The sequence below is a fragment of the Ixodes scapularis genome, unplaced genomic scaffold, assembly GCF_016920785.2.
Source record: "Ixodes scapularis isolate PalLabHiFi unplaced genomic scaffold, ASM1692078v2 PGA_scaffold8__174_contigs__length_109621045, whole genome shotgun sequence".
In the NCBI taxonomy this organism is placed as follows: domain Eukaryota; kingdom Metazoa; phylum Arthropoda; class Arachnida; order Ixodida; family Ixodidae; genus Ixodes; species Ixodes scapularis.
The window spans coordinates 27,891,709-27,919,548 of NW_024609883.1; the positions used below are offsets into that span (position 1 = coordinate 27,891,709).

Here is a 27,840-nt window from a genome sequence, read left to right on the forward strand (position 1 = left end):
CACGCACTTTTCACCGCACGGAACACCCATTCAACTGGCTATGGGACTGATCCCACTGGGAACAAGGGGTGGTTCTCATTTGAACCCGTTCGCATTTCTAACTTCTCGTTTTTACCATCTCATTTCAACCCAGCGCAAAACAACTTTCGCGATTCTCCCTTTCTCCTTTAAACCGTTCTCAAAACAAACTTTCGGGTTTTGACCCTTCTCAAAACGACTTTTCTCATTTTAGCCTTTCTCATATCAAATTTTCTCAAAACATACTTTCTGGTTTTGACCATTGTCAGAAAGACTTTTCTCATTTTAACCTGTCTTATTTCGAACGCAAATTAATCCAACATCATGATCTCGCAATCTTTCTGCGGTATTTATAGCGAATTCGGGTAATTAATTGCCTTCGAGTCCTTGCCTGTGGCACCGGCGACCAAAACCGCGCCAGCGGCGCATCACGTGACCCTCTCTACCCGAATGCAAAGCACAATAAACTGGCGTTTTTATTTGACTGGGTCGCGAGTGAGCTCTGTTAACTTCTTTTTCGATCATTCTATGGTACCATGAGCACGCTGCATACGCCAACAACATAAATTACGACTCTTTGAGATCTGTGTAAACAGAAGCGGCTTCACAAAACTTTTCAAAATATTGGCATTACCACAGTCCGTCCAGCTGACAGAATATTAAAATATAAAATTAATGAAAGTGCAGATGTATATATCAGTGTGGTGCTGCCCGCACGCGCGTCAAATTTCAATAAACTTCGTTTGGATTTTCGATAAACTGTTGCCACGGAGGCTTGCCAGCGTCGCTTTCCATATTCTGTTTACTGTTAGTAGAGAGTTTTAGTAGATCGTTCCCATGACTCCGATAACGATACCCGACACTCCGCCACCACCTCCCTTGCGCATGCATAGTATCGTTATCGGAGGTATAGGAACGATCTACTAAAACTCTCTAGTACCTTTTTTGAAATCCTCAGTCTTCTAATTGCACCCACCCTCCTTGAAATTGTAATGCGTGCTCAAGTTTCAAACTGCATCACTATGCATACTTTTTTTTCAGCGGTGTAATAACTTGTTATTACAGTGTTGTAAAATAAAGTGATTATGATGCAGCCCGTGTCCCAGAGCCAACATACCTTGCTCAGGCTGGATAAATTCTTCCAAAAATGTTGACTTTCTTTGAAACATAAATGATCTTTCTCTTCGTTGTTTTTGCTATTTTGTCTCGGAGCACAAAAGGGTGCCTGTCTCGATGGCTTCGTTTGCCACTCGAACCCGCTATTTGCCACCTCAGCGAGCATTGTTTCGTTTGGTTCCTTATCCCGATTCTGATGTGGCGATACCGGATACAGTCTGGCAGACAAGCTGCCCGACCTCTTGGAGCTCGGGAAAACTTCTGCTGGTAAATTGCCGGTACACGCCTGAGAAGCGCAACCCGAAAAGCTTGCACCCGCCAGCCTTTGACCACGCGAACGCTCTTTCCGAAGGTATGGGAAAACTTTTTTTCAGGGAAAATGACCACTCGAATTGGCCATTACAAGCACTAATACACGACTAGCACAATGATCCATTCGCTCCACACGACGACATCTTAATGACATACAGCGACAGAAGAGAAATTAAGTACCGAATCTGCGCTAGCACTTTTGAAACCACGTCACCATGTGACCACGTAGCTACGTCAACAGACTCGGGTTGGCACGCAGGCATAAGGAAAATTGTTTCATGTGCTATGCAAGAGATGGTGCCGCTTCGCTTCATCTTCAACCGTCATCCCCTCAACTGTTTTCCTTCTTTCTATACCTCACTACGGTGTTCAAATGACAACGGGTTCAAATAAGAAAGGGTCGAAACGCGAAAGGTTAAAACGCGAAGGGCGTTTCGCGAATGGGTCCAGACGAGAAGGGTTCAAATGAGAGTGGCTTCAAATGAGACGGGTATAAATAAGAAAGGGTCGAAACGCGGAAGGTTAAAACGAGAAGGGCGTTTTTCGAATGGGTTCAAACGAGGAGGGTTCAAATAAGAATGGGTTGTTTCGAGATATACCCGGGACAAGAGGCCGAGAACCAATCCTTTTTGGCTGCTCCGTGGAGCCCTGGAGCGCCTCCATGTTTTTCACTCAAATAAGTAGACACATAAACGCGCGACTCCTTGAATTGGGCGGTTGAGTAAATCTTGAGTACACTGAGCGCGCGCAGGTGATTCTAGCGAAGCCCGTCCGCCGGTCCTCTCCGAAGCGTTTTTTTCAGTTGTCTTCTTTTCGCTACAATTGTTTCTGCTCAAGCGCGTGTCTTTCAATTATGCGTTCTATGCGCTCGCGCTCGCGCCAAGAAGACAGTGCAGAATTGCCACTTTCGGGCCCGTGCCTTTACCTACAGCGAACGCGAAATACGTATGCTAAATTATCTGAAGCTTGGTTCAGACAGTTGCGTTTGACTGCGTTGCGACAGCGAGAAACCAGGACATCCCTGCTGCTTATATCGCGTGCCAAGACGATTCCTTGAAGTGGATTCCACGCTTCATACGAAGCACAGATCTGCCGGTGAGTCGCTTTCGGTTCTCGACGCAACGCTGTCAAACGCATTCAAACGTAAGTGTCTCAACCGGCCTCAAGCATCAAAGAACGCCGAGAACATAGTTCTCTGCGCTGCACCTGCTGACTTCTCCAACAGTACTTTTTCCAAATATATATATATATATATATATATATATATATATATAAACCGAATAGTACGTGTATGCCAACGCCTTATTTTTGGAAATTTACTTGGAATTTTGTATATAGGTAAGGGGAACGCGTGCCGAAAGGCCTGAAATCCTAGTCCCCTTCAAAGTACTCCACCTTGGAGCACTTGTTCGAAGCATTTTTGTTTGAAGCATTTTTTATCGAGTATGCTCGATGAAATCTGCCAAATGAGCCAGTGAAGGCGAATCATAGATCCCAAGACAGAGAAATATTGGAATACACGGTCATGATCCCAGATATCTGTGTACGTTCGTCCTGTCCGGCCTCTGTCGTGGTATTCAATGCTTAATACTTTACTGCACTTAAAAGCAAAAAAAAAAAAAAAAGGGGTATGACAGGCGTGCAAGTTCGGCGGAACCGAGGAGGCCATTTGCAACTGATCTGCACGCAGAACTGACCGATCACACCTTTAATGAGAGCACGCTCTTTACTGAACCGCACAATAAAAAACGACAAAAGTATCTCGTCCGGCGAACATTCCAGTCAACTCACGCCTGTGCGTAGCTTCCTGTGCTTTTTTAGAGATTAGGTTAAATTCCTCAAGCACGACGCTAGCTGCCAGCAGTTTACTACCAGTACATGGTAAAACCCGCGACGGAACCAAAAAGGACAACCGAGATACTTTTTATCTGCCTCAGGTTTTAGTAGGTGCCTACCAAGGTTGCCTGTACTCTTTGGCATGTTTGTTTTCTGGCAGTTTATGCGAACTGAGCCACACGCCGGTTTGGACCGGTTCAAATTTGAATAAATGGTAACCAACGGCACGAAGAAAACAAGTTTCAAGTACTTTTTGAGATTTTTGAAGTGACTTTTACTATTGAACGACTGCATGCACTTGAATGTTCAATTCAAGAGTTTATAAAACGTGACTACCCTCTGCTTGTCACTTGCCAACAGGGTGGTAACGCTCAATGGCTCGAGCCCGGTGGGTAGTTAAGTAAGCCTGTGGGGTAGTTACAGCCGTCAAAACGCATGATGAATAGGGGGGGGGGGGGGGTGCTCACTTTTTCTTCGAGTGTAGTTGCCTTCTGCAAGTGCGTTTGCTGGCGGCGGGGCGACGCATGCCATTCCGAAACTTACTTCAACAATAGCTGCATTGAGAAACAAAAACCAGTCTTGTACCCGTTCGGCGAATGGAGATTGATTTTGCTCGTTAGAGAGCGGTGAGAACACTTGGGACCAGGTTATTCCGAAGTTTCAATGATACACGCTGAACAGATATCACGTAAGTATAGGTGGCATCGTCCCACGCTGTCGCCGGGTGCTTCCATGTTTGCCGTGGACCTTGCATGCAATTGGTGAGCCATAAGTACCGAAGCGAGTTCTTATTAGTTCTTGACTGATGTCGTCTGCTTTTTAACGTAACTCTGTGTACATGTTTGGCCGCGCTCGCGGCGACGTTCTGCATCTCTTCCGCAAATGTACTCTCCCTCACTCAAGCGCTAGTGTGTGATCGAGTCTTAACCTCCAAAACCGTGCATGGTCAGATAAAATGGGTGACTGCACTTCCCTAAGAGATCGGATGAACGTCATTCATTTATGACGCGAACATCGTGAATATTTCAGGATATGAAGGCAATGCTACCCCGGCTTTGCACAGGGTTACGGATGACATCCTGGCCATGGCACGACCAAGCACGGAGGCTATTCTTCAATTCAACATTCTCCAACAGTTTACCGAGTGAGTGCAGACCATGGAAATCCATTTCGAGACTTGCTTCGAAGCTGTCGGTCTGTTCCGCTGCTTCGGCCGTCAAGTGACGATTCTTGCGTCGACGGCGCCTTTTTCTCAGCCAGGGAATCCGGTCCATCTTCAACCTGCAGCTGCCGGGAGAGCATGCCCACTGCGGGAATCCTCTTGAACCCAGCGGCTTCTCCTACGAGCCACAAGACTTCATGGACAACGGCGGTAAGGGAAGCGTCTGACCCGCCGGTTTTGGTGGTATACAGAATTGTAGATATGGCACACATTTCTTTAGGGGTTGTCTAAACAGTAATGATCGGAGACTGTCAATATTAGTATATGATACCAGTTTCGATGAGGATGTCGCGAGCACCATGCAGCCTTGGATGCACCAACAGTCGATTGACTGATCTTCCTCACTAGGTGTTTAGTACGCAGGAATAAGTCAGCAAAAGTTTCCTTAAATAGTTCGCACGTGGTGAATAGTCCACGCTGAAAGTGTAGATCGTGCATTTTTCACTCCTTTCAAAATATAAGGTTTTGAGCACCCTGACAAATATCCAGTCAGTACTGACTAATAAAATACCATGCATGCAGATTCGCCTTCTTTTCAGAGCCCTTATTGTTCTTAAAATTGGTATTATTTAGAAAAATGATCCTGAAATTTCTTGATGACTTCGGGGGCATTGCGACTGTGTTTCCTAAAAGAGGCTCTCCCACATTAATGAGTGATAGGGCGCGGGCAAACTGCTTTACGTTCATGAAATTGAGATTTCGTCGTGTTTGTCCTTCCTGTTTTCTCCAGTCTCAAGGTTGTCTTAAATCATCTACCACAGTCACTTTTTTATCACTCCTGCTCGGCGCGTGAAGAGGAAGCTCACGCTGGAGAAGCCAGGGATCCTGGGTTCTGCTTATTGGTTCTGCGGATTCTACTCTGCCCATTTTGCTCTGAAATATTGGCGCGCAGTCGTGCATCACTACTGCCCGGCGCACGTTAAAGACCCCCAGGTTTACAACAGGCTTGCGCTTGATCTGCACTTGCTAAATTTCTCATGCCTAGCTGAGAGAAAAGTTGCACAGGCAGACAAACTTCCGGCTGTCTAAGCATACGTACATTGTTACCAAGTACCGCCTTGAGTAAAAACATGTCCATACCAAGAAAGAAAAACGCCGATGATATGACTACTCAACAGTTTATTTGAAAAAAAAAAATCCGTAAACTTGTGAGTCGTTTTTGCAAGTCCTTTCCTCCGCGGAACCCCGAACGAGAACGGCAAGGCGTAGGGAGTCGTAACCCCGCAACGATAAGCAGATATTTATTTATAAAATATCGGTGTCCTATTGGTCTCGATATTTGAGCACAAAATACTAAAGGTAATTTCAGAAGAAAAAAAAAACTACAATGAAAACGCCGGTTCATTAATATCGCGGTCAAGCAAGACGAAGACGAAGCTCAAGAAGAGCACGCGCGCACCCGCGATAGCGGTCACACTCTGATTCCAAAACGCCACAAGCAATAGCTAGCTTCCCGAATTGAACTGTACATAGTGTAAATAAACGCAGATTTAACAGGAAAGATGTGTTAGCGGTTATCAGGAACAAGTTTCAAATTCTACTCCTAGATTGCGTCACCGATCCGTGTGGCCGTGATAATGTAGCTGGGCTTGTGGCACCGATCAACGCACCAATGTTCGACCGAAGCTACACGGTTAGCAAGTCCCGTGTATTTAGCGAATATTTGGGGTGAACACGCTATTTACACAAATTAGCGTTAATTTGCACGTTGAGTATTGGATAAATCGTTCAAAATTAGTGATCGACCGAATCTGCCGAACTTCAGATTCGGCAAAGTTCGGCAAATGCCGAACGTTTGCAGGAAAGTTCGTCAAAGATTCGGCGAAAATTTGGCAAATGTCTGCACACGTGTGAGAACGCGACGAAGCCTTGGATTGCAAATGGACGCCGTGCAGTCGTGCGGTTGCCATCGTGCAGTGTAGTTCAACCAGTGGTCACGGCGAGTTACCGAGTAGGCGACGTGGTAATTGTGTGTTTGTCAACCTTTGTGAGTGTGGTAATCTTCAATATTCCCTGCTTCTAGAATGTAAGATCGAACAGTAATTTACGCAGTCCACTGCGCAACTGACAAATGATGCGGAGCATTCTGAAACATTGAGACATTGGCCGACAATTACTTTAAAGCACTATTCGCAATAACAACCATTCGGTTTTCGCCTCAGAAGTAGTGTGTTCCAAAACAAAATAATATTACGTTTTCAATCAGCGTTTTTTCGCAACTTTCATGTATCTGCATGAAACTAAACACAGAACTATAATGCTCGACGTTGCACATTAGAAATTCACTCCACCTATCTTCCGAAACGTTCGTTTATGTCCTAACATAAAAAACAGGCATGTCAAAGGTTAAAAACGAGACGTTGCTGATATGGGACGCACACGTCCATGCAAAGCTGACGTCAAGTGACTCAAACCGAGAAACATGCATATTTACAATAATATTATTATCTCTTCTGATGAAGGCTCAGCAACCGTTGCATTCGTTGTCCCGCGCTCACAAACCGCCGAATCTCAGAGAAAGCAAGAACGCAGCGTTATTGCCTTCATTTTAGCAATGTACACACACATGCAGGCTTGCGCTGATGATGCCTCAAAACCGAAACTCTCTTAGCGTGATTCGTGACTGCGCCACGCTCGCTTCTACCCAACCTCGTTTTCACGCCACTTCTGCAAGGAGTAACTAAAATTTCCAGTAAACACACAAAAACGACACCGATACAATTATCTTGCAGATTATCACCTTATTTAGTAAACATGTTGCATTTAAGTTAAGAAAAAAAGAAAGATATTATCTTTTTTTCGCCAGTAAAAAACGAAATATCAACGAGTCTGGTAACAATGTATTTTTGCCGAATCTTTTACGAATCTTTAGAAAAGTTCCGCAAAAGTTAGGAGATTCGGCACCGAAATTTCGATTCGGCAAAAGTTCGCCCCATCCCTATTTAAAATCTTGCGAGGTTGTAAAAAACTTGTTTTGGTTCGGTCATACAAGCACAGCCGTGTAGCCGACCTCGAAAACACGCATCACCCCAGGCGGCGACCGCCGCACTGCCGGGTATCGAAGCACCGATATGCTTGGGAACACACCTAGAAAGGACCGCCGAGACAAATGCCGCGGAAAGAAACAAGTCTCGGACACAGATATGCACCAAAAGCAATTACGCCATGTCGCGGGACGGGGCGAGCCCCGTGCTATAGTGCCTGGAACGCGTCTTCGACTGGCGTGTTAGGCGTCCTATGCTGCCCATACATTAAAGGTGGTCCCCAAGTGGCAACAAATGACGTCAGAGAAGCCGGAGTGACATGCTGTTGACTGTCGCGATCCTGGCGGTTGGCCGTAGAAATGCTCGGGAAAGGCGCGAGCCAACGCGAGTGTCGCTATCGTCACGGCGTCTCAGGCGTCCCAACTTTCGGCTGCTGTAACTTCCGTGGACTGTCACAGTGGGGAGCGACCTGCAACAGAACAGGCGTCTGCCATATGTACCACAGCTCTTGGGTCGCCGCCAGGGTCGCGACTGGCGACAACATGACACTTATATGACGTCATCAGGTGGAAATCGAGGGACCACTTTTTTGAGCGCGGTAAACACACCAGTCGGAGACGCGTTCCAGGCACCGTACCCGGCAAGGAGGTTAGATGTACTAGGAGATGGCACGTTGCAATATTGGTGAAGCCTAGCCATAAAAAGTTTAAACGATGTTGTGGCCAACGTGACCGTAGATCTCTCTGGCCATTGGTGCGCGTGACATGTCCCGTGTGAGATGGATGGCTGATTGTAGAAGGACCCCTTGCAGGCTTGCGCGCGCTCCGTCCGGTAGGTTTTATCAGATCGAAGGCTAGCCTGTGGTGTATTCTAGTACCCCATAGCTAGACGAAGGCTAGCCACAGTCACGTGATGTGGTCACGTTGGCGTGGTAAGTAAGAAGAGTAAGGGGAAAAATGAGAAAGAGGCGAGGCGTCAAGGGAGCATGGCTTGTGCACTACGCGGCCGACGTCATGCCCTCTCCTACCCTTCTATCCTCCTTGGTACCCGCGCTTACCGCGCTCGCTGCCATCGCTGCCATTCCTGCCATTGATTCTGGCCGATGGCAATGCGGGTTTTCTCTTGTCACCCATGTTTGTATTTATTTCAGGGGTCTTGATAATAGCTTCTTACACACCACAAATAAAGTTATGGGTGTAATTACTCGTTCTAAACAGTTAAAATGGATATAAAAAGCGTACCCTCGATCTGAACACGTGATATTGCAGTTGGTTTTGTTTTGGCTTCAACCCTTCAACTGCAAGCGGAGGTGCCGCCGCTTTTTATGAACCCTCCTCAAAATTTACGGCGCTCCGTGGTGGCCGCCATATTAAAACTTTATACCAGTTGCTGCATCTGTAGGTCATCTTTAAGTTATAGCTGAGAGATAAAATCTGGCCACGGCGCAACGCCGATGTACGCTGGAAGCTAGAGCCGGTTTGCTTTCGTTGCTTTTCTTTGGTCGGAGAAAATCTTGCAAACAACGCACGTTTAGCATGATGCCGTTATTGTTTTGGTTTGTCGGGACGCTAGAAGCTCGTAGGCTTGCGAGCACATGTTGCGAAGACGTGACCGGAGAAGTTCCTCTGTGATGTTCCCAGAAGACGGAAAAAATCAATCGTAATCATCGTGTGTGTTTGAAAGCGAAGGGAGTCACAGAGTCCACGAGTGCGCAACCACAAGCCAAGGTTCACGACAGCGCTGCGTTGACTTCGGCGATCTCGTTCTATTTGGTGCAACACGGCGATACGAAGAAGAGCTGAAAGGTTCGTGGTGTGTGGTGCGGTGCTTGGAGGTAGAAACCCACACTAGCACGGAACGCAAATTGGTTATTTTGGGGTTGAGGGTCAACGGGTTCAGTCCCGTCGTCGTCAGCTGATCCGGTCCAGCTGGTCCGGGAGGACGCAGCGAGCGTTTTTAAAAGTAAATCTTCCTTCTTTCCGTTTCAAACTGTGAAAGTATCCCTACGCATACCGTGAGTAAAAAGCTGCGGGCGTTTTCAACAAGATACGCCGTTTTGAATGAATAAAGGACTCCGGATTGTTGTCCTAAATCTGCCGTTTTTATGCTTTGTGTTGGACAGCGTTACCACAGCGACGCACACCGCTCGAGTAGATGATTCGGTCCTGCAAACGACCGGTTATGCAAAATTACAGGGAACCACCGATATTTTCCTGTAAATCGCGTGCGAGTTTGTTCTGCTCATCATGCGGCGTGAATAAATTAGGGCAAGATTTCCTACCTGCCCACAGATGCATGAACCGAGACCATTTTTTACGTAGTGAACGTAGTGCTTTTTCTTCATTTTGGGAAGAAGCGTTGGTGCATTTATTATGCTACAATCACTTAGAGTTGAGAAATTGGAGACAGCGAGCAAGTTTTCCCATCTTTGTCTCTTCTTCTCTGGCACTGCCCTTTTTCAGTTTCAGTAGGCATAGCTACTAGCAAGTACAAACTACTCGAAACCAGGTAAAAGACAGGGAAAGGTTAGGACGGTGCGAGCTCCGTGCTTCGCGTTTTTCGCAAGGTGACTGGGTAAATTCTTTTGCGAGGTATGCGAAATATACAAGTGATTTTGTTATGTCCGTCGTTTGCGTCTCTCCAGCAACACGAATAAGATGATCTGCAAAGGCGCAATCATAAGCCAAGATTTACGATAGCACTACGTTTGGTGCGGTGGTCCGTGCAGTTGTATTTTACCCTGCTCTCTGCAACACCGCGTCATGGCGAAGAGCTGGAACGGTCACGGTTTGAGCTGATCCTCTATTGAAATTAACCCATCAGCCTTGACGAACGCCCTCGTCAGGTTCCTGTCAGACACAGGCCTGGTCAAGAGACTTTAAAACTGCACAAGTTCTAATCTTCTTGCAATCTTTTTTTTTTGTGTGTGATACTTTATTTCTTTTTTTAACTGTCGTATCCCTCATTCCCCCTCCCTACTGAAAGTAGCGAGTCAGGAGAGGACTCCCGGCTAATTTCTCTTAAATCCTTTTTAACGTCAAAAAAAAAAAAAAAACCTTTCTGGAAATTGTGGAAACTGGAGAAGTGCGCAAACGCCTAACAATCTTAAACAAACAAATTGAAGACTATGCGGACCAACTAACACGCCAAAACTGGCATAGTGCGTGTGATGGCATGGAAGCGCCAATAGGCATGGCCAAAACATGGCGCATACTCAGATGCCTACTCGATCCCGAGAACAGTAAGACTACGCAGAGGCACAACCTCAGCAAAATAATCCATACTTACCCGGGATCAGACAAAGACCTAATCAATGAACTCAAAAATCGATAGCTCGGAAACCATACCAAAATGCCCTTACCCTCATACACGGGAGACCCAAACCTAATAATGGACGAGCCTATTACGGCAGCAGAAGTACGCGAGGCCGTGCATGGTCTACGAACGCACTCCGCTCCTGGTCTAGACAGAGTAACTAAAGAAACCATAAGAAACCTGGACGATGATTCCATAGAAGCACTAACTAAGTATTTCAACAAATGCTGGGAAACTGGCCATATTCCTGAACAGTGGAAGGAAGCTAAAATTGTAATGATACCAAAGCCAGGCAAGAGGTTGCAGCTAGACCACCTAAGACCCATCTCAATCACCTCCTGCCTAGGCAAACTCCTGGAACACATCATCCTTACTCGCTTAAACAAACACATGGAAGACCACGACCTGTACCCTCACACGATGATTGGATTCAGCCCCGAATTGGCCACGCAGGACATTATGCTTCAAATTAAACACCAGATAATAGACGGTGATCACACCTCAGAACTCGATACCCGAGCCATTCTTGGCCTTGATCTAACCAAAGCCTTTGATAATGTTCACCACGAAACCATCCTAACCCAGCTAAACAAACTAGGAATTGGCTTCAGAGCTTACAATTATATAAAATACTTTTTTACAGACAGGACAGCCACTATTACCGTCGGTGGGATAACCTCGGAGAGCATTTCGCTCGGGAATAGAGGGACACCCCAAGGGTCGGTCCTATCTCCTTACCTCTTTAATATGGCCATGCTAGGATTGCCAAGCAAGCTAGACAAAATCCCTAAACTACATCACAGCTTATATGCAGACGACGTGACACTCTGGGTAACCGGAGGAAGTGACGGAGAAATACAGGAAACTTTACAAACCGCGATCGATGTAGTCAACGAATACGTAACACCTAAAGGACTCTCCTGTTCCCCACAAAAGTCAGAGTTATTACTGTATACACCAACGTGCAGAGGTAGAAAAACTTCCTCCATACCCCCTCAAATCACACTCAGATCTAACGGATTGGACATTCCAATAGTATCGAGCATCAGGATCCTTGGACTTAGAATACAGACCAATGGACACAACAATGAAACGATAAAAGCGCTGGACTCACACGTGCATCAAACGACAAGACTCGTTTCGCGCATCGCCAACAGACATCACGGCATGAAAGAAACTAATCTACTCAGACTGGTACAGGCTTTCGTTATAAGCAGAATAGTCTACGCTACCCCATTCCTGCAACTAAAGAATGATGAACGTTCCAAAATTAACCTCATGATCAAGAGAGCCTATAAGCAGGCTCTACACCTCCCAATTACCACCGCGAACGAAAAGTTTGAGGCTCTAGGAATACACAATACTCTTGACGAGCTCACAGAAGCCCAAAGAATTGCCCAGCTGGAGAGACTCTCACAGTCCCCGACGGGGCAACATATTCTCCAATCACTCGGTATTACATACAACACCCAATTCGGACCAAAGCTGGACATTCCCATAGAGCTCAGAAAAGACATACACGTCCCACCATTACCTAAAAACACCCACCCTCTGTACAACCAAGAACGCAGAAAGGAAAGAGCCAGAGCCTTACAAAAGCGCTTTGCAAATTCTAAAGACGCGGCCGAGTATCGTGATCGAGACGCCATGGTAGTGGCTGTACTTGATCAACAAAATCAAACCATCGCTGCAAGCTCAGTCATTACAACCTCGCCGGAGGTCGGGGAGGAAGTCGCAATCGCCTTGGCATACGCTTCATCCTCAGCCAAATTCATAATCAGCGACTCAAAGTCAGCTATACGAAACTTCGCGAAAGGGCGCATTTCGCCCGAAGCCCTCAAAATTTTAGTCCAGGTACCCGAAACCCGGCGCAGATGGACACAACTCGTTTGGACACCGGCGCACTCCGGTCTCCCGGGAAACGAAGCTGCTCACAATGCGACCCGAGAATTAACCATCCGCGGCCGCAAGACAACCTCTCACGATGAGCAGCTCGAATCCCTTCGTCGTTCAGGTAGGGACCGGATGGTGTCCTATAAGGAGGTCCTGCAATACTACAGACAGGGCAGGGGGCATTACCCCGCCGCTCACAAAAATTTAGATAAAAAGCAATCAGTTACTTGGCGCCTTTTACAAACGCACACATTCCCAAACCCAGTGACATATAGTCATCTGTAACCAGGGCTATATACAGCAGATTGTAAATTATGCGCAGGTATAGGGCCGATCTTCACCACATCATGTGGGCGTGTCCCCTGATAAGCACCCAAAAACGCACCAGCTCATTACCTCCTCTTCCCATTACCACCTTAGAGCAGTGGGAGACTGCACTGCTTAGCTCAGACCCGGATCCCCAACTTCGGGTCGTCCCGATGGCCGAAGACGCCGCCAAAGCCCAAGGCCTGGCCGCCGCCTGAGGAAGAAGAGGACGGGCACTCCCACTCCCCTCCTCTCTAAACCCCATCTTGGACAAAATAAAGTTTACTACTACTACTAATTCTGGAAAGTAAGATTTTCTTCTTCCCTTTCAGGAAGTTAAATTCAGCTATGTTTACCTTTTTTTTTTTTAGTATCTTCTTCTATTTTCGTCTTCACTTAATTTTCCCTGTGACCAAAGCGGTTCCTCATAGTGTAATGGGCGCCATTTAAATGGAGTTGCTCGTTGAAAGAACTGTGTGTGTCTGTCCCTCGTATATTTTTTTTGTGTTTTTATTCTTTCCGTGTGAACTGTACTCCATCCAACGCGCTCTGCTATGTGTGCTTAAATTAGTTGCAAAGCACAGGAGCCGTGGTTGATATAAAGCGCCAATAAATATCTGCTTATCGGTCGGGGGTTACGACTCCGTGCGCCCTGCCGTTCTCATTCGGGATTCTGCAGAGGAAAGAACTTGCAAAAACGACTCGCAAGTTTACGGATTTTTTCGAATAAACTTTTGAGTAGTCATATCATCGGGAAATTATTACACACACCACAGCGCACTATATCAAACGACACTCACACCCTACACACGAAAAATAAAACAAAATTCAAACAAACCGTGGTGACTGACAACTTTTTTTTATTTTTTTTTTTATTTGATGTAGAGAAAGGAAATCAGAGATGTTAGCCTGGAGTTGATCTCCTGACTGGCTACTCTGAGTGGGGAGGGGAGTTAGGGAATGAAAGATATAAGTATGAAAAGAAGGCGTTTCATCTCAGGCCCACACACACGCTCACACGCACGCGCAGTACATAAATTAGTGAAGAAAAAAAAAAAAAAAAAGGCGGGCAACTTTTGCGACTTTAGGTCAGAGTCTTTTGTCAAGGCCTGTTGCTGACAGGAACTTTAGAAGGGCATTCGTTGACTTCGCAGCGTGGCTTTCGTCATCCCATGGTCCGAGAAGATGTTGAAGACTGAGGGCTGATCCAGTTGTCTGATGAATGTCTTGTGGTGCCGATTATCAGTATACTTAGGGCATTCAAGTAATATGTGTTTGATGTCTTCAATGGTTCCGCATAGGGGGCAGTTGGGTGATTCGAGCTTTCTGATGAGATGGAGGTAGTAGTTTGTGTAAGACACTTTTAGGCGCATTCTATGAAGAACTGCCTCCCGTCGCCTCTTGAGACCGCGTGGAACTTGGAACGTTAAATTTGGGTCAATTATTTGTAAGGACGAGCTCTGGTGGGCGACCGCTTTCCAATGACGCGCTGCAGTAGACCTCCCCAGGAGTGCCACAGCTGCACGAATGTCTGATCTTGTAAATGGAGCCATAACTTGCTGAACGAGGTCATGGCCACGTGCAGCCATAGCATCAGCCATTTCATTTCCTTGTAGGCCACAGTGGCTAGGTATCCATTGGAAAGAGATTGAATGTCCTAAAAGGTTAGCATCTGCATGAACTTTCAGAATTTCTAGAACTAATTGCCTATTTGGACTTTTTCTACGTGGAGACTGCAGCGATTGGAGAGCTGACTTAGAGTCAGTAATAACTGTCCAAGTGCGAGGAGACACATCTAATATGTAAGAAAGCGCCTCACGAATGGCTACCAACTCTGCCGCAGTGGAGCACATTCTGTGAGACAACTTGTGGCCCGCGCTCAGAAAGAGCGCCGGGGACGCCAATCTAATCGATGATCCTTCATGTGTAGTCGACGCATCTGTGTATAAATGGCAGGAGGAAGAGTGCCGCGTATATAAAACAGACAAAGAAAACTGACGAAGAACAACTGGAGAGAGCGCTGATTTTTTAATTATTCCTGGGATGTCTGTGTGGAGCACAAGAGGGGGCAACAACCAAGGAGGCGTAGCGAGGATGAGAGAGTCCTGATATGCATCTGGAATGTTCTCTTTGTGATCAATAATGGCCTGCGCAATGCGGCTGTAGAAACACCTCTCCGGTATGTCCGCTAGGTGGTGCGAGTCATGCCGTGTAAGGTGCCTTATGTGATTTCGTAGAGTCTCCTGAACGCGAATGGCTCTGATAGGTAGGCAGTGAGTTTCAGCTATTGTATCAATGGTCGAGGTTGAAAGAGGTACCCCAAGGCATACTCTGAGCGGCTGTGCTTGAAGAGATTCAAGCTTTTTCATGTTTGTGCGACTTAAACCATGCATAACTGGCAAGCTGTAGCGGAGAACGCCAACGAATAAGCTGTTATATAAACGCAGAAGTCCAGCTACGGATGTCCCCCAGGTTGTGCCGCTTATAAACCTCCCTAAACTAATAAATGCAGAAAGCTTCGTCTTAAGATGTTTTAGTTGCGGATTCCATGTTAGGCCCTTGTCTATATAAATTCTGAGAAAAAGATGATTTGGAGTGTAAGAAATATCTGTACCATGGAGGGAAAGAGGGTAACGGCTCATTTTCATCCTCGTGAAAGCTACAGCTGCTGATTTTGTTGGAGCAATTTCAAGCCCCCGATCGTAAAGAAATTGGGATACTTGAAAAAGTGCCTTCTGTATTTGAGCAAGTACCTGCTTAAGAGAGGCAGCGGTTGCCCAGAGGCAGATGTCGTGGGCATAAAGTGTAAGGTGCACGGATACTGGTACAGCCTTCGTAAGCCCGATAAGTGCGATGTTAAAAAGAACCGGACTAAGAAAGCCCCCTTGGGGTACGCCCTTCGCTAAAACATGATATGAGGTGTCGCCTTCTTTGGTGTGCATGTAGATTGTTCGATTATGGACGTAGTCAGCAACCCAGTCAAACAGTCGCCCACTAATTCCAACTGATTGGAGTCCTTGTAGAACGGCTGAATGTCGGATATTGTCGAAAGCTCCACGTACATCGAGAAACACTGCTATAGTAAACTTTCCCCGAAACTTCTGGTCTTCAACATGGGCTACAAGATCGATGACGTTGTCAATCGAGCTACGGCCTTGCCTGAACCCCGACATTGTAGCTGGATATGCTGAGCTTAATTCGAGGAACCACTCCAGCCGTGACAGAATTAACCGCTCCATGCAGTTGCCGACGCAGCTAGTTAAAGAAATTGGCCGGTAAGACTTCAAATCAAGAGGAGACTTACCCGCTTTGAGTACAGGAACGATGTTCGCAATTTTCCACGCTTGTGGAACATGACAGTTTGTCCATGAGTCATTAAATATCTGAAGCAGCAGCTGGCGAGCTGCTGGTCCTAGGTGGGCAAGTGTACCGTAAGTGATTTTATCTGGACCACTCGAAGAAGAGTGATCAAGGGAGGCTAAAACTTCATCAAGTTCTGGTGCACTGAAGATGGCATTCATGGGAGCTGAAAAAGAAGTATGTTCAGCGCTTAAATGCAGTGGAACATCATCGTTTAAGGCTGGCAGAACGAGTGAAGCGCAAAACTCTTCAGCGATGTCACGTGGCGAGCGACCTGTGTGGAGTGAACGCAAGAAAAGGCGTTTTTTGTTGCGGTTTTGATCTTAGTCCGCGAGCAACGTGCCATATTTTTGACAGTGGAACACGGGGATCAAATGAGGAAGCACATGTTCTTCTCCACTTCTTCCGACCTAGTTTATCCAAGTGACGGCGGATATGTTTTTGAGTGCGCCTGTCTACTCGTACGTCAGCAGCTAATTTGGTTCGTCGAGCGCGACGCTCTGCCCGTCGACGAATCGCTCGAATGTTTTCGTATTCCGTATCCACAACGGTGCGCGAGGCTGGGAGACGGACAGTCCTGGTCGCTTCCGTCGCTGATAGCTCTATCGTTGAGACAAACTTCTCGTAAGTGCTTGTTCCTTGCAGGCGCAGTTCCACATTGTCTCGAAAACATGGCCAATCTATATATGAAGTGAGAACATGATTATAATAATTTGCTTGGAACCCTCTGACCGTTATGTAGGTAGGCATATGGTCACTGCCATGAGTCTCTATATCAACAAGCCAAGAGTTTTGGGACAGGAGCTCGCGCGACATGAACGCAACATCTAAACAACTACTGCAGCGACTACCTCGAATGAACGTAGGTGAACCATCATTCAGGAGACATAGGTCGTAAGAGTCCTCCAGATCGAGTAGCTCTCGTCCCCGTGGCGTCGTCCTTACACTGCCCCACGCCACATTATGGGCATTGAAATCACCTACTAACAAAATGTGGGATTTGCATTGTCGAATAATATTATCTGATCTCGAGATATCGAAGCCGCAGGCCGGAGCTATGTATACAGCAATAACGGTGAATGTAACTTTCCCCTTTCGAACTGTGACACTCACATACTCATTGTCCGGATGAGGGGTGATATCATGTGACACATAGGTTAGGTCTTTCCGGAGCGCAAGAAAAACTCTACTAATGCCATTAGGACGAGCCGACTGAAATATTTCATATCCCGAAAGTCGAAAGTCGGATGGAACGCGTGATTCGCTATTAGCTAAGATAGGAAAGTGATATTTGAACATAAGCTGTCGGAAGTCGGAAAGCCGAGGACGAAGTCCTCTCGCGTTCCACTGAAAAACGGTCGCATTTTTAAGACTCTTTTGGAATGACGAAACGTCAACCATTATTCTGATGCGAATTTCCTGCCATCGCGATAACTGCGGGGTCGAATACTAGGATTCCTTGCAGAATGCTTTTGAAGGCACATGATGGTAGTTGTGCCGTGAAACTTCGTAGGGCAGAGAAGACAAGGCAGATGATATCGCCAATTGTCATAGAGCAGAATACGGAAGGTGCAGGTTGCTGGGGACGCTTATCAGCTTTGGCAACGTCGCTGTATGTGCGCCTGTTGGCCGTGCGGGAAGATACGTCTGTAGCTTTGAGCTCATCTGTAGAGGTAGCGGGCTTGCGAGGAGGTCCTTCACTGTTAGAAAAACTCCTGTCAAAATAGGGGACACATACATGCTAACCTTGTTGCCACAACATCTACTGTATTACCGGACTACAGAACATGTTCCATACTTCTTTAGTACGGCACATGTTGTTGCTGTATGGGCAGCCACAACAAGTTCCATACACCATCATCACGGAACAAGTACTGTATGCTACAGGAAATGTACCATCGTGGCACACAGCAGCACATGTTCTGTTGCAAGCCATGCCAGAACATGTACCATTTTTACGATGTACATTACATGTTCCAATGCGTCCAAAACGACACAGGTAACATTTCTTGTACGTACGGAAAAAGTTCAGTCTTGTTGGTGATAGTACTCGCCCCATTTTATGTTACTGCCGCTAGTCATGAGTACATCCGGGCTTTGTATGTCAAATGCCAAGCTCCTCCTTGAAAAAGTTGATATGCGACATGCAAAACAGGGATGTCCTGGCAGTTTGCAGGCGCAACTTGATGCACGTCTTTGCAACATAAAATTACCTGAAATGCGCAAATGTTCCCCAAACTTGTATGTATGGAAAATTTGAACTGTCGTATCTAATGTGAGCACTATCCTGAAAACAGAACAATGAATCTGTGACATATATACTCAATAGAACGGCCAGGAATGCCATGAGAAAGTGTTCACATGCTACGTCAAGTTTAAAGAGCTTTGTGCATGTAGTGACGGGGATAAAGGCAGATAAACATTTGTAAAAAAATCGTTATCAAACTAAGTTCACGCTTGGTCCTTTTGGTTCCAACCCATAGCAACGGACCCATTGCAAAGAAGACTGAACAGTTTGCTGCTTCAAAAATATTTACATTTATTTTTCTTTTAAATGACTAGAGCAGATACACAATAAAAAAACACAGTTCATGCCGCAAATATTTTGGGGGGGCAGCTCAGCCATAAAAAAAATATCAAAGTGAGCAGTCTCCTAAAAAAATGTGACCAAATTTTGCTGACATGCTACATCTCGAAAAGAACCATCTTGGCCTATACAACAAATTGTAATATTAACAATAGAAAAGAAAAATTAATCCAAACAAGCACCGAAGTTTCTTTCCACTTCTTTTGGAACTTCGAGAACTCTTGGAGGGCTCCCTGCGCCTTCAGATGCACCAGAGCAACTTTTCTTGACGACTGCCGGGACCCCTCCTGCGGGTTCATTGCCACAACTCGCCTGAAAAAAAAGATAACATAAATAATGGGTGGGATTTCTTAGAGGAGGATGTATAACAGAAGCTAAGGAGTTCCTGGCTCCTTCTTTAACTTCTCTATCGGTTAGTAATCCAATCTGGACAAATTCTAAACCTCGTCTATAGTATAATTTCAAGCCGAGACACGCCCTTAATTTGGACAGTCCGTGCACACACCATGAGCCTCCAAGTCTGCCCCTTGCATCAAGACGAATCGTGATTGTACACACACACAAAAAAAAAAAAAACGATTCAGCTTACTGGCATCAGTTCTCAGTAATAACTGGACACATTTCGGATCTTGTGTCAGCACACAACGCTAAAACATTCTACAACCCGAGACGGAGGCTACAAAGAAGGACGAACACATCCGTCTCAATTGAAACGTATGTCTTCGAAGCCTCCATCTCGGTTTGTACAATGTCATATTAACCAGCTCGCCTGTCTAGTAAAGTTGTACCCAACGATACTTCGGTTAAAAAAAGGAATTCACAGTACCAGTAAATGCAATATTACAAAAAAACTTGCCTGGAGTGCTTAAGCAGAATATTCTGGTTATTATTAGAGGGAGGTTATCATTTGAGCCCGTTCTCGTTTCGCCCTTCTCACTTGGCCCTTCTCAAAACAACCATTCTCAAAAAGATCTTCTCTCTTGGACCTGGCGCATTTGGTCCTTTCCCGTTTCGTCCTTCGCATTTCAACCCTCTTTTGAGTCCGTTCTCGTTTCGCCCTTTTCACCTGGCCCTTTTCAAAACAGCCATTCTCAAAAATATCTCGCTTTGACCCGTCGCACTTGACTCGTTCTAAACGAAAATCTTTTTTTTTTTTTTTTGGGGGGGGGGGGGGGGGGGTTATATTAATAAGTACATTGATATATTTCGTGCGTGCGTGTGTGTGTGTACCACAGGCATACTCTCTCTGCCAAGAATATTAGCAGTGCGTCGAGATCGTCGTGAAAAGCTACTAGCTGACAATAAAACAGACCAAGTATTTATCGCAGCCAGATCGTATTCCGAAATGTCACGTTTTTTGGGGTCTCTCGACCTGGGACAATGCCACCACTTCTATATTTCAGTGTTTCTCAAATGGGGGTCGCGAAGGCATCGATAGGGGTCCGCGAAGCCATGTCTTATCAGTCAAGCACGACAATATTAGTTGTCTTTCTTCACGTCGTTAAGAAACGTTCCAATTTTTGTGTGAGTACTCTCGTGCGTGTGTCAATGAGATAAGCCAACTTCACACTAGCAATTAGTTATATCCATTTATTAAATCATTATCATGATAGCCTATACCTTTCTATTCCCCTCACCCCGAGCGGGGTCCTCCATCATCTCCGCCTTTCCACAAGGGGTCCGCGAAACATCAATGATTGAGAACCACTGCTAATATGTATGCTATTTCTGTTCAAACAAAGTTTCCAAATTAAATGTTCATCGCTTTTTTTTTTTTTTTCGTTTGCCTAGAGGAAGGGAAGGACGCGTCATTGTACGATTCTCAGTGCGCACCTCTACACATAACATATACCTAATGGTATGTTGGGGGCCGAAGCAAGGTAAGGCTCATCAACAAAGCCGCGAAGGCATAACAACGTTAGAAGCATGCCGAAGTAATGCCATTCGGTCGTAGGGCGAACGGGCAAAATGAGAATGGGCCCAGTTGCGAAAAACACGATTCGGATCTTATGAGAAGGTTCAAACGAGAAGGACCAAATGAGAATAGGACGAAATGTGCAAGGTTCAAATGCGAATGGAACGTTTTGAGATACACCCATTATTAGAATGCTGAACATTCATGTCTTTTGGTTCATATTACTTATTCTAACTGATAAGCATAGCTCGGTCACAGGTATATCTGTGTGCCCCTGCAGAACAAGGGCTCGTGTATTTGAAGCCGATCGATACTAAGGCGGATTAAAATATAAGTTGCATGCTCCGTAGGATGCACAAGTTCTAGTATTGGTTCTATATGACAATGTATCTGAATACCAGATTCATACTGATTCTTTTATTATATTGCAACATAATAATATGACTTACAGAGAAACGGTCCTCCCAAGCAGGTCACGCAGTTACTGCAACACATCCAATTAATGTGAGCAACGAATATTTTCAAGCAAATTGTGAATAAGGGTGTCTAGAAAGCAGCACGTTAACATCAGGCCTTTGCCTTTCTTAGTTCGAAGTTTCAACAGAAACATGGTACAACATGTTCCAGGTTGCTGTTGAACGTGCCATATATACACAATTTTTCACACAGGATAAGAAACATCGCCGCAAGGTACGAAGTCAGAGTGTCACTATCCGCCCCTTTCAGGCTCGAACGATTATACAGGAAGGTCAACAATGAAGTGGACGAGACTAACAGCAAGGCACTGTGTCAAGTGAAACACAGGAGCAAATTTGTTGAATGTGTCGAAGGTGTGGTATACAAAATACCACTGTCGTGTGGAAGATCCTACGTCGGGCAGACTTGGAGATGCCTTAACGAGAGACTAAGGGAGCACAACCATGCATGCGGACAACTGCAAGCACCTGGCAACCTTGCAAAGCATTGTTCAAAATGCAACTGCAAAGCTCTCCTTGACACTACTTCCATCTTGGCCAGATCAAACGACAGAACAAAGCGTTAAATAATCGAGGCTCTTCACATGGCCTCGGGTAGACACGGAGCGTGCGTCAGTGAGCCATCACTAGCTTTGCGACAAGAAGAAATAGATCGACTCAATAAGATACCAAACTTGTCGGAGCAAACATCAGGCCCCAGGTAAACGCTACAAAAACACACCATCCAGTTCGTATATCAAAGAGGCAGCTACAGCAAACACCATCAAGTTCAGAAGCCAACAAATTCAAGACATCGACCATTCGTCTTCTTAGCCGCAATTTCGGAAATACGGGTCGGGGGAGAAAAAAGAGAAAGAAATTAAACAGTTGTTAGTCTGCGCCAATTCATGCATGTTTTTGTCTGTCCTTCTGCATTAACTTCATTTCTCCAGTTTTTTTCCGCGTAACTACGCAGCGCAGCATAACATCAATACTAAGTAGGGTCGGGCAGTATGCCGCCCCGAATCAGGAATTATAAAAGGCCTAGCTTTATGCAGCTGGGAAGACGAGACGTTACACGCTGGGCATCCCGAACTTGGAATATACGACACCCTTAGAGGTAGTAAAATACCACTGCGTTAGGAACAACTTAACGTATACGTACCTTGGAAAACAAAGCCGTCTACGCACCGCTGAACGCCTCTGACGACGCGATAACAACGTCGAACTCGCCTTCCGAACGGGCAGCAGCACTCCGCAGCTCGCGGGCCCACGCCGGCCGGCAGCGGCTTGCGCATGCGCGGGTGAGAGATGTCTTCCTGCGCGCGGCGTAACACGGCTCACAGGCACTGTACTTCCGCGGTCTGATAGAGTTCCATAAAAATTGCTGGATATCCGGCACTTTTGGGCGCGTTCAATTCGCTTATACCTGTCGAACCGACTATAAACTGTGGTCTTGTAAGGCTTTTTTTATTTATACGGATAAGCTCATACTTATTGCCTAAATAGCACATTTCAATGCATATGGTACAGTTCCCGTTTTTGAAAGCAAACAGCACATTGTATGCATTTCCAGAAAACGGGACATGTTCTATTCGGTTTTTCCACGTAGATTGATGGAATTTTCTAACAGTGTTGGTTTGGCGTTGGTGGGATTGTTGTAGATGCCCGAGTCTTCTTTTTGGTCTTCTGTGGCGGCCCCTTAGGCTTCGCACCTTGTTCGGCAACGCTAGGCGTTTCTTGGGCATCTGCAGTGTCCGTTGCACAAAAAGTAGCGCTTTTTGGAATTGTGTTCTCGTTCGACGGCGAAGCGAGCTTTGGTCCATGAACAAACTGCTTTGTTCTGGCTAGGGCTCTCAGGCGCACCTTGCAATTTACATAGTCTGCAGGGTGTTCACCACCGCAGTTTGCACACTTGACTGCCGTTTCTCCCGGGCAGCCCCTCGTTAAGTGTGGTTGAGCACACTTAACGCGCACCGATCTCCTAGATGCCTAACATTTTTTTCTCTTCTTCTGTCAGGTGTAAAGATGGTGTAGTATTACAGTTGTTATAATTCCTGGCGGTATGTTCTGCTTCGATAATTTCTCGAGTTAATTGGTTACTGTTCACCTAAAATTGTACAAGATGGCAGGTGAACGTCGCACCCGCAATCTCGGCAGTGTATGCCTAGATGCCCTGAGTTGGCTCTGGTAATGTTGGTTTTGTGTTAACGGAGCCTATCATTAAGGCATCGTCCGGTCTGACATATGTACACTTTCCCGCACGAAAGAGGAAATGAGTACACCACTTCATCGGCACACTCAACGAACCTGTTCTGATGGTTTTTGGTGCAGCATACTGTTCGGTGGGAATCAGGCGAGTTGACTTGTTTACACAAGTTGCCAAGCTTATTGGGAGCAGTGAAGACGACATTGATGTTGAACTTGTTAGCGCTTTGGCATATGAGATATTACAAAAAAATTGTTTAACTATAGAGGTGCGTAGTTTGTTTAGGAACAAATAGAAATCCTAGGCCCAATTCAAAGTTCCCGCCAGTGCACTCTGACGTAACAGTGTACCGCAAGGTGTCGGGGCGGTCAGAAGGGAGGCAGAAGGGAGGCATCGCCGGTAGTCACGTGAGTTGTCCCCCTCCTCGTGCTTATACCGCGAGCGTGTGTAATATTTTTTTTTATATTTTTGTTGTTCTCCGCGCTTCCACGAGCGGTCCAAGCAAACAAGGTTTCTTTTATTTGATTTTCATCGCTTAATGTTGCTGTAAAGGTAGAAGAAGAGGAGTCCGTGAATCGACGTGATCAACTACACTGCCTAGAAGGGGCTGTGCGAGGGACTGTGCCGGTATTTCAGCAACTAAAGAAAAGATCACACTGCATGCATTTCCGAGAGACATACAAGAGATGGACCGGTGGCAGACTGCGGTTTCCGCAGGACAGCTATTAGAATCCGTGGGTAGGCGATGGATATGCTCGATGCACTTTAGTGAGGAAGATTACAACCCTAGGCGAAGTTTACTAAAACTCACAGGCCTCGATGTAAGACCTCAACTGCAGGTCTGTAAGTTTCCTGCCTATCTCCCTGCAGTAGCGGCACTCAGGAGGCTTGAATTCAGGCATCACGACGCATCGGCTGCATGTGCACCTAGTAAAAAAGTTCTAGTCATGTTCTAGACAAAACACATACTTTATTTTTGACGTTTACTTGTATTTGGTCCACCCACCAGTTCGTATTCTTCAGAGGGCATGCAGGCGTCTTCAGCCTGGAGAGTATCCTATGATTCAACGACCTCGGTGTCTGAACCTCCAGCAGTGCGATCGGGCCTGTTGTATGCTAGCTCTCGTAATTTCTGCAAGCGGTCAAAAAAATCTTATTTTTTTTTTCAAAACCTGATAGCTTGTGTTATGCCCGGTATACCTCTGTATGATCGGACTGACGGCATGCACTCGTGCACTGGCTTGTACTCGCAACGCTTTCACCATTGACCTCCATCACGTCGATCCACTGACTCTTCGTCCTCAACTTTTACAGCACGCAAACTAACCAACGGTGCAGCAATGAAGAGCTATACTCCGTTTCACCTTGTGTCGTACCGCAGGAAAGGCTACAAGTGCGAGCTCCTTGCTCTAGGGCACATCTCGGCGGCACAAGCTCTCGCGCACCAAGGGCAGCTGCCAACGCTATGAGCTCGCACATCTAGCCATCGCTGCGGTACAACATAAGGTGAAACGGAGTATAGTGGAACTGAAACTTCGTTTTCTACGATCGCTCGTACAAAGAGCAGAATAAAAGAAAAATAAAAAATAAAAAATTACAAAAAAAAGTTTTAGGCACAGTCGCGGAGAGCACGACTACAGTGTACTAGAATACTGGGGTAGTGTTGGGACCGGAGCGGCTCGGCAACGGGAGCTCGTGAGGGCGCGTGTATTGACAGTTCGTGGCGGCGCTGTAGTCGAGTTATCCGGAAAAAATCGCGCAGCCCGCCTTTTTTTCTTTTTTCACTCTGAGCGGTGCACGTGCCGGTACCACGATTTTATACACTCCGTTTCACCTTATGTTGTACCGCAGCGAAGGCTAGAAGCGCGAGCTCGTAGGCTTGGCTGCTGCCCTTGGTGCACGGGAGCTTGTGCCGCCGAGATGTGCCCTAGAGCAAAGAGCTCGCGCTTGTAGCCTTTCCTGCGGTTCAACACAAGGTGAAACAGAGTACAGGGCACATAAAAAAAAATAAAAAAAGAAAATCAGTAGCTTCAAATCTTTTTTTTTTTTCGGTAGGCAAATGGTTAATGAACGGTTTAATGGGCCATGTTGCAATTTCAGCTTTGAAGGGAGGCATTATTAAAGGCCAACCCAATTTAGAAAGTTCGCGTACAAAAAACGAGCTTTGAGCGAAAGCAACAAGGCGCTCGTTTTCGTTGTGTTTGTCCGTCCCTTCTCGTTTTCTTCCTGAAGCTTAATTATCTCTGCCAACCCGCTCGTCCGCTAAAATTTAGCCTTTCTTTGCTTAACTAAAAAACCGCGCGCTGAAAGCGCGAATGCGGTTGTGCTGATATTGATGCGTAGAGGAATGACACAGTTGTTTCTGTCCCCTCATCACTAACTCGACAGTGTGTCTTCGGTGGACTCGCCGGCGCCACACATCAAGACGACTAAGTGACTATTCTAGGTATTATTTTCATAACGCGGTTTCTGAATCAAGCGAAGAAAGGCAAACTTTTACGATAAATTTCGCGAACCTTGTTGCCTTTTCGCGAATATTCGAAAATGTGTTTGCCTTTAATAATAACTCCTTTTAAAACCGCAATTGCACCATGGCCGTGAATAAACATGTTAACTAACAGATTTTGGTTAATAATTAAACACTGCAACGGTTATTCACCCATTTATTGTCTACCGAGCCCTACAGATATATCGAAAGACGGCATCCGCTTGTAAAATATGTAAAGTTCTGTAAAGATTAAAACAAAAACACCCTGTATGTCTGCGTAAACCAGATACACCCCCTTTGGAACCATGGGTTTTTCTCTTCGAATACCCAGCTCAGGCGAGACTTACCTGGTTGTCAGAAAGCAGCTGTCGGTTAAATATATTGTTATGAGCGTGTAGATACAAAACTTGAAAGTATAAAACAGAGAGGACGAGGACGGGAACAGGACATCTTTCAAAGATGTCCTGTTCCCGTCCTCGTCCTCTCTGTTTTATATTTTCAAGTTTTGTGTCTATTAACCAACACGCTCGTTTTTAATTGGAGCGTGTATAGGTTTCAGATGGCTTACCCTCAAGAGGATAATGCGCTGTATATTGTAACCCGGGATGCGCTGCACATTATAACCATTATTTCAATGCCATGTTTTAAACTATTACAACTTTTTCCTTGCCTGATCTTTCACTTGTGCTCATGCATTCTGATCAAAATGATGTGAAATAGTTGCTTGTTTTTTTGTTTTTGAACCTAATAAAGCATAACTTGTTCAGCCCACATTGTCTCAGTTTTTGGACTTAAGTTCAATGTTAAAACGCGTGATAAAAATTGTCACGGCTTATAAGCCATTTCTTACAAGTGAAAGTCGGATGGTCCTCGGATGGTCCTGGCAGCCATGAAGAAATAAAAGATTCTCACCCCTTTGCGACCGTCGCTTGGGTGGTTCGTCGCATAAATGAACACAAGAATGACTGGCAAGTGAAGCGAGCTGATTAAGGCCAAGAAAAAGATGTGCAGAAAAGAAGACAGAGAAGTTACCTGGCATATTAAAAACATACTAAAACAATCTATGACTTTAGTATGCGCCGTTTCGTTCCATTCTAAAATAAGTTAGAAAAAAAAAACTGCTTCCGAGTTTTAGATATCCCTTTCAAATATTTATCGTTCGGCCTTTACGACCAAGGAAATGGGCATTTCATTTAAAATGCTTACCATCTGACAAACCGAAAGTCGCAGCTAATTCTCTACGCTGAAACAGCTTGCAATCCGCTTCTTTAAAGTCGCAACTGTTTTTATGTAAAGGAAGGGTAATGTAGCTTGAACCGTCGAATACATTGAAGCATCATGTTGCTAACGATCGTGCCATAGCGTAATTAATGCCGCGGTATGACCGCTGGCAGGTCGTAGCTGTATCAGAAATCCTACGTGCACTCCACCAAAGCGGCACCGAAGATTCATATTTTCGCGCGTGCGGCCGCGCACGCGCACACCTTCCGGATAATGCGCCGGTGTCGACACCTGTCGCGATCAATACCACGCGCTTCAGGCGAGCCCCTCCGGTCCCAACACTACCCAAGTATTCTATAGTCGGTTGCAACCTAAGAGCAATCTATTAGCTCCACCCACAAGCGCATTGCGCCCATCTGAAGTGCCTCCGCCGTCGAGAAAGTAGTTCGTTAGCAACGTTGCTTTTTCTTCCTCCAGGAAACCTGTCTTAAACTACTGCAATATTTATTTAATTCATTCAGGACATTTAAATAAGTTAGAATACGTTTTTGTCAACGAAATAGCTGTTTAGTAAAGAAAGAAAGAAATTCATCTCCAATGTAC

At 45.8% G+C, this 27,840-nt stretch overlaps 1 protein-coding gene across 1 annotated transcript in view; it reads left to right on the forward strand.

Moving 5' to 3' along the window:
- The window catches only part of LOC8028812 (protein tyrosine phosphatase domain-containing protein 1), a 130,299-nt gene that overhangs the window by 51,212 nt on the left and 51,247 nt on the right, over window positions 1-27,840 (forward strand). Inside the window, exons 3-4 of the mRNA XM_042286941.1 lie at window positions 4,346-4,426; window positions 4,539-4,654. Coding sequence (XP_042142875.1) covers window positions 4,346-4,426; window positions 4,539-4,654 — 197 coding nt within the window. The remainder of the gene's footprint in view (window positions 1-4,345; window positions 4,427-4,538; window positions 4,655-27,840) is intronic.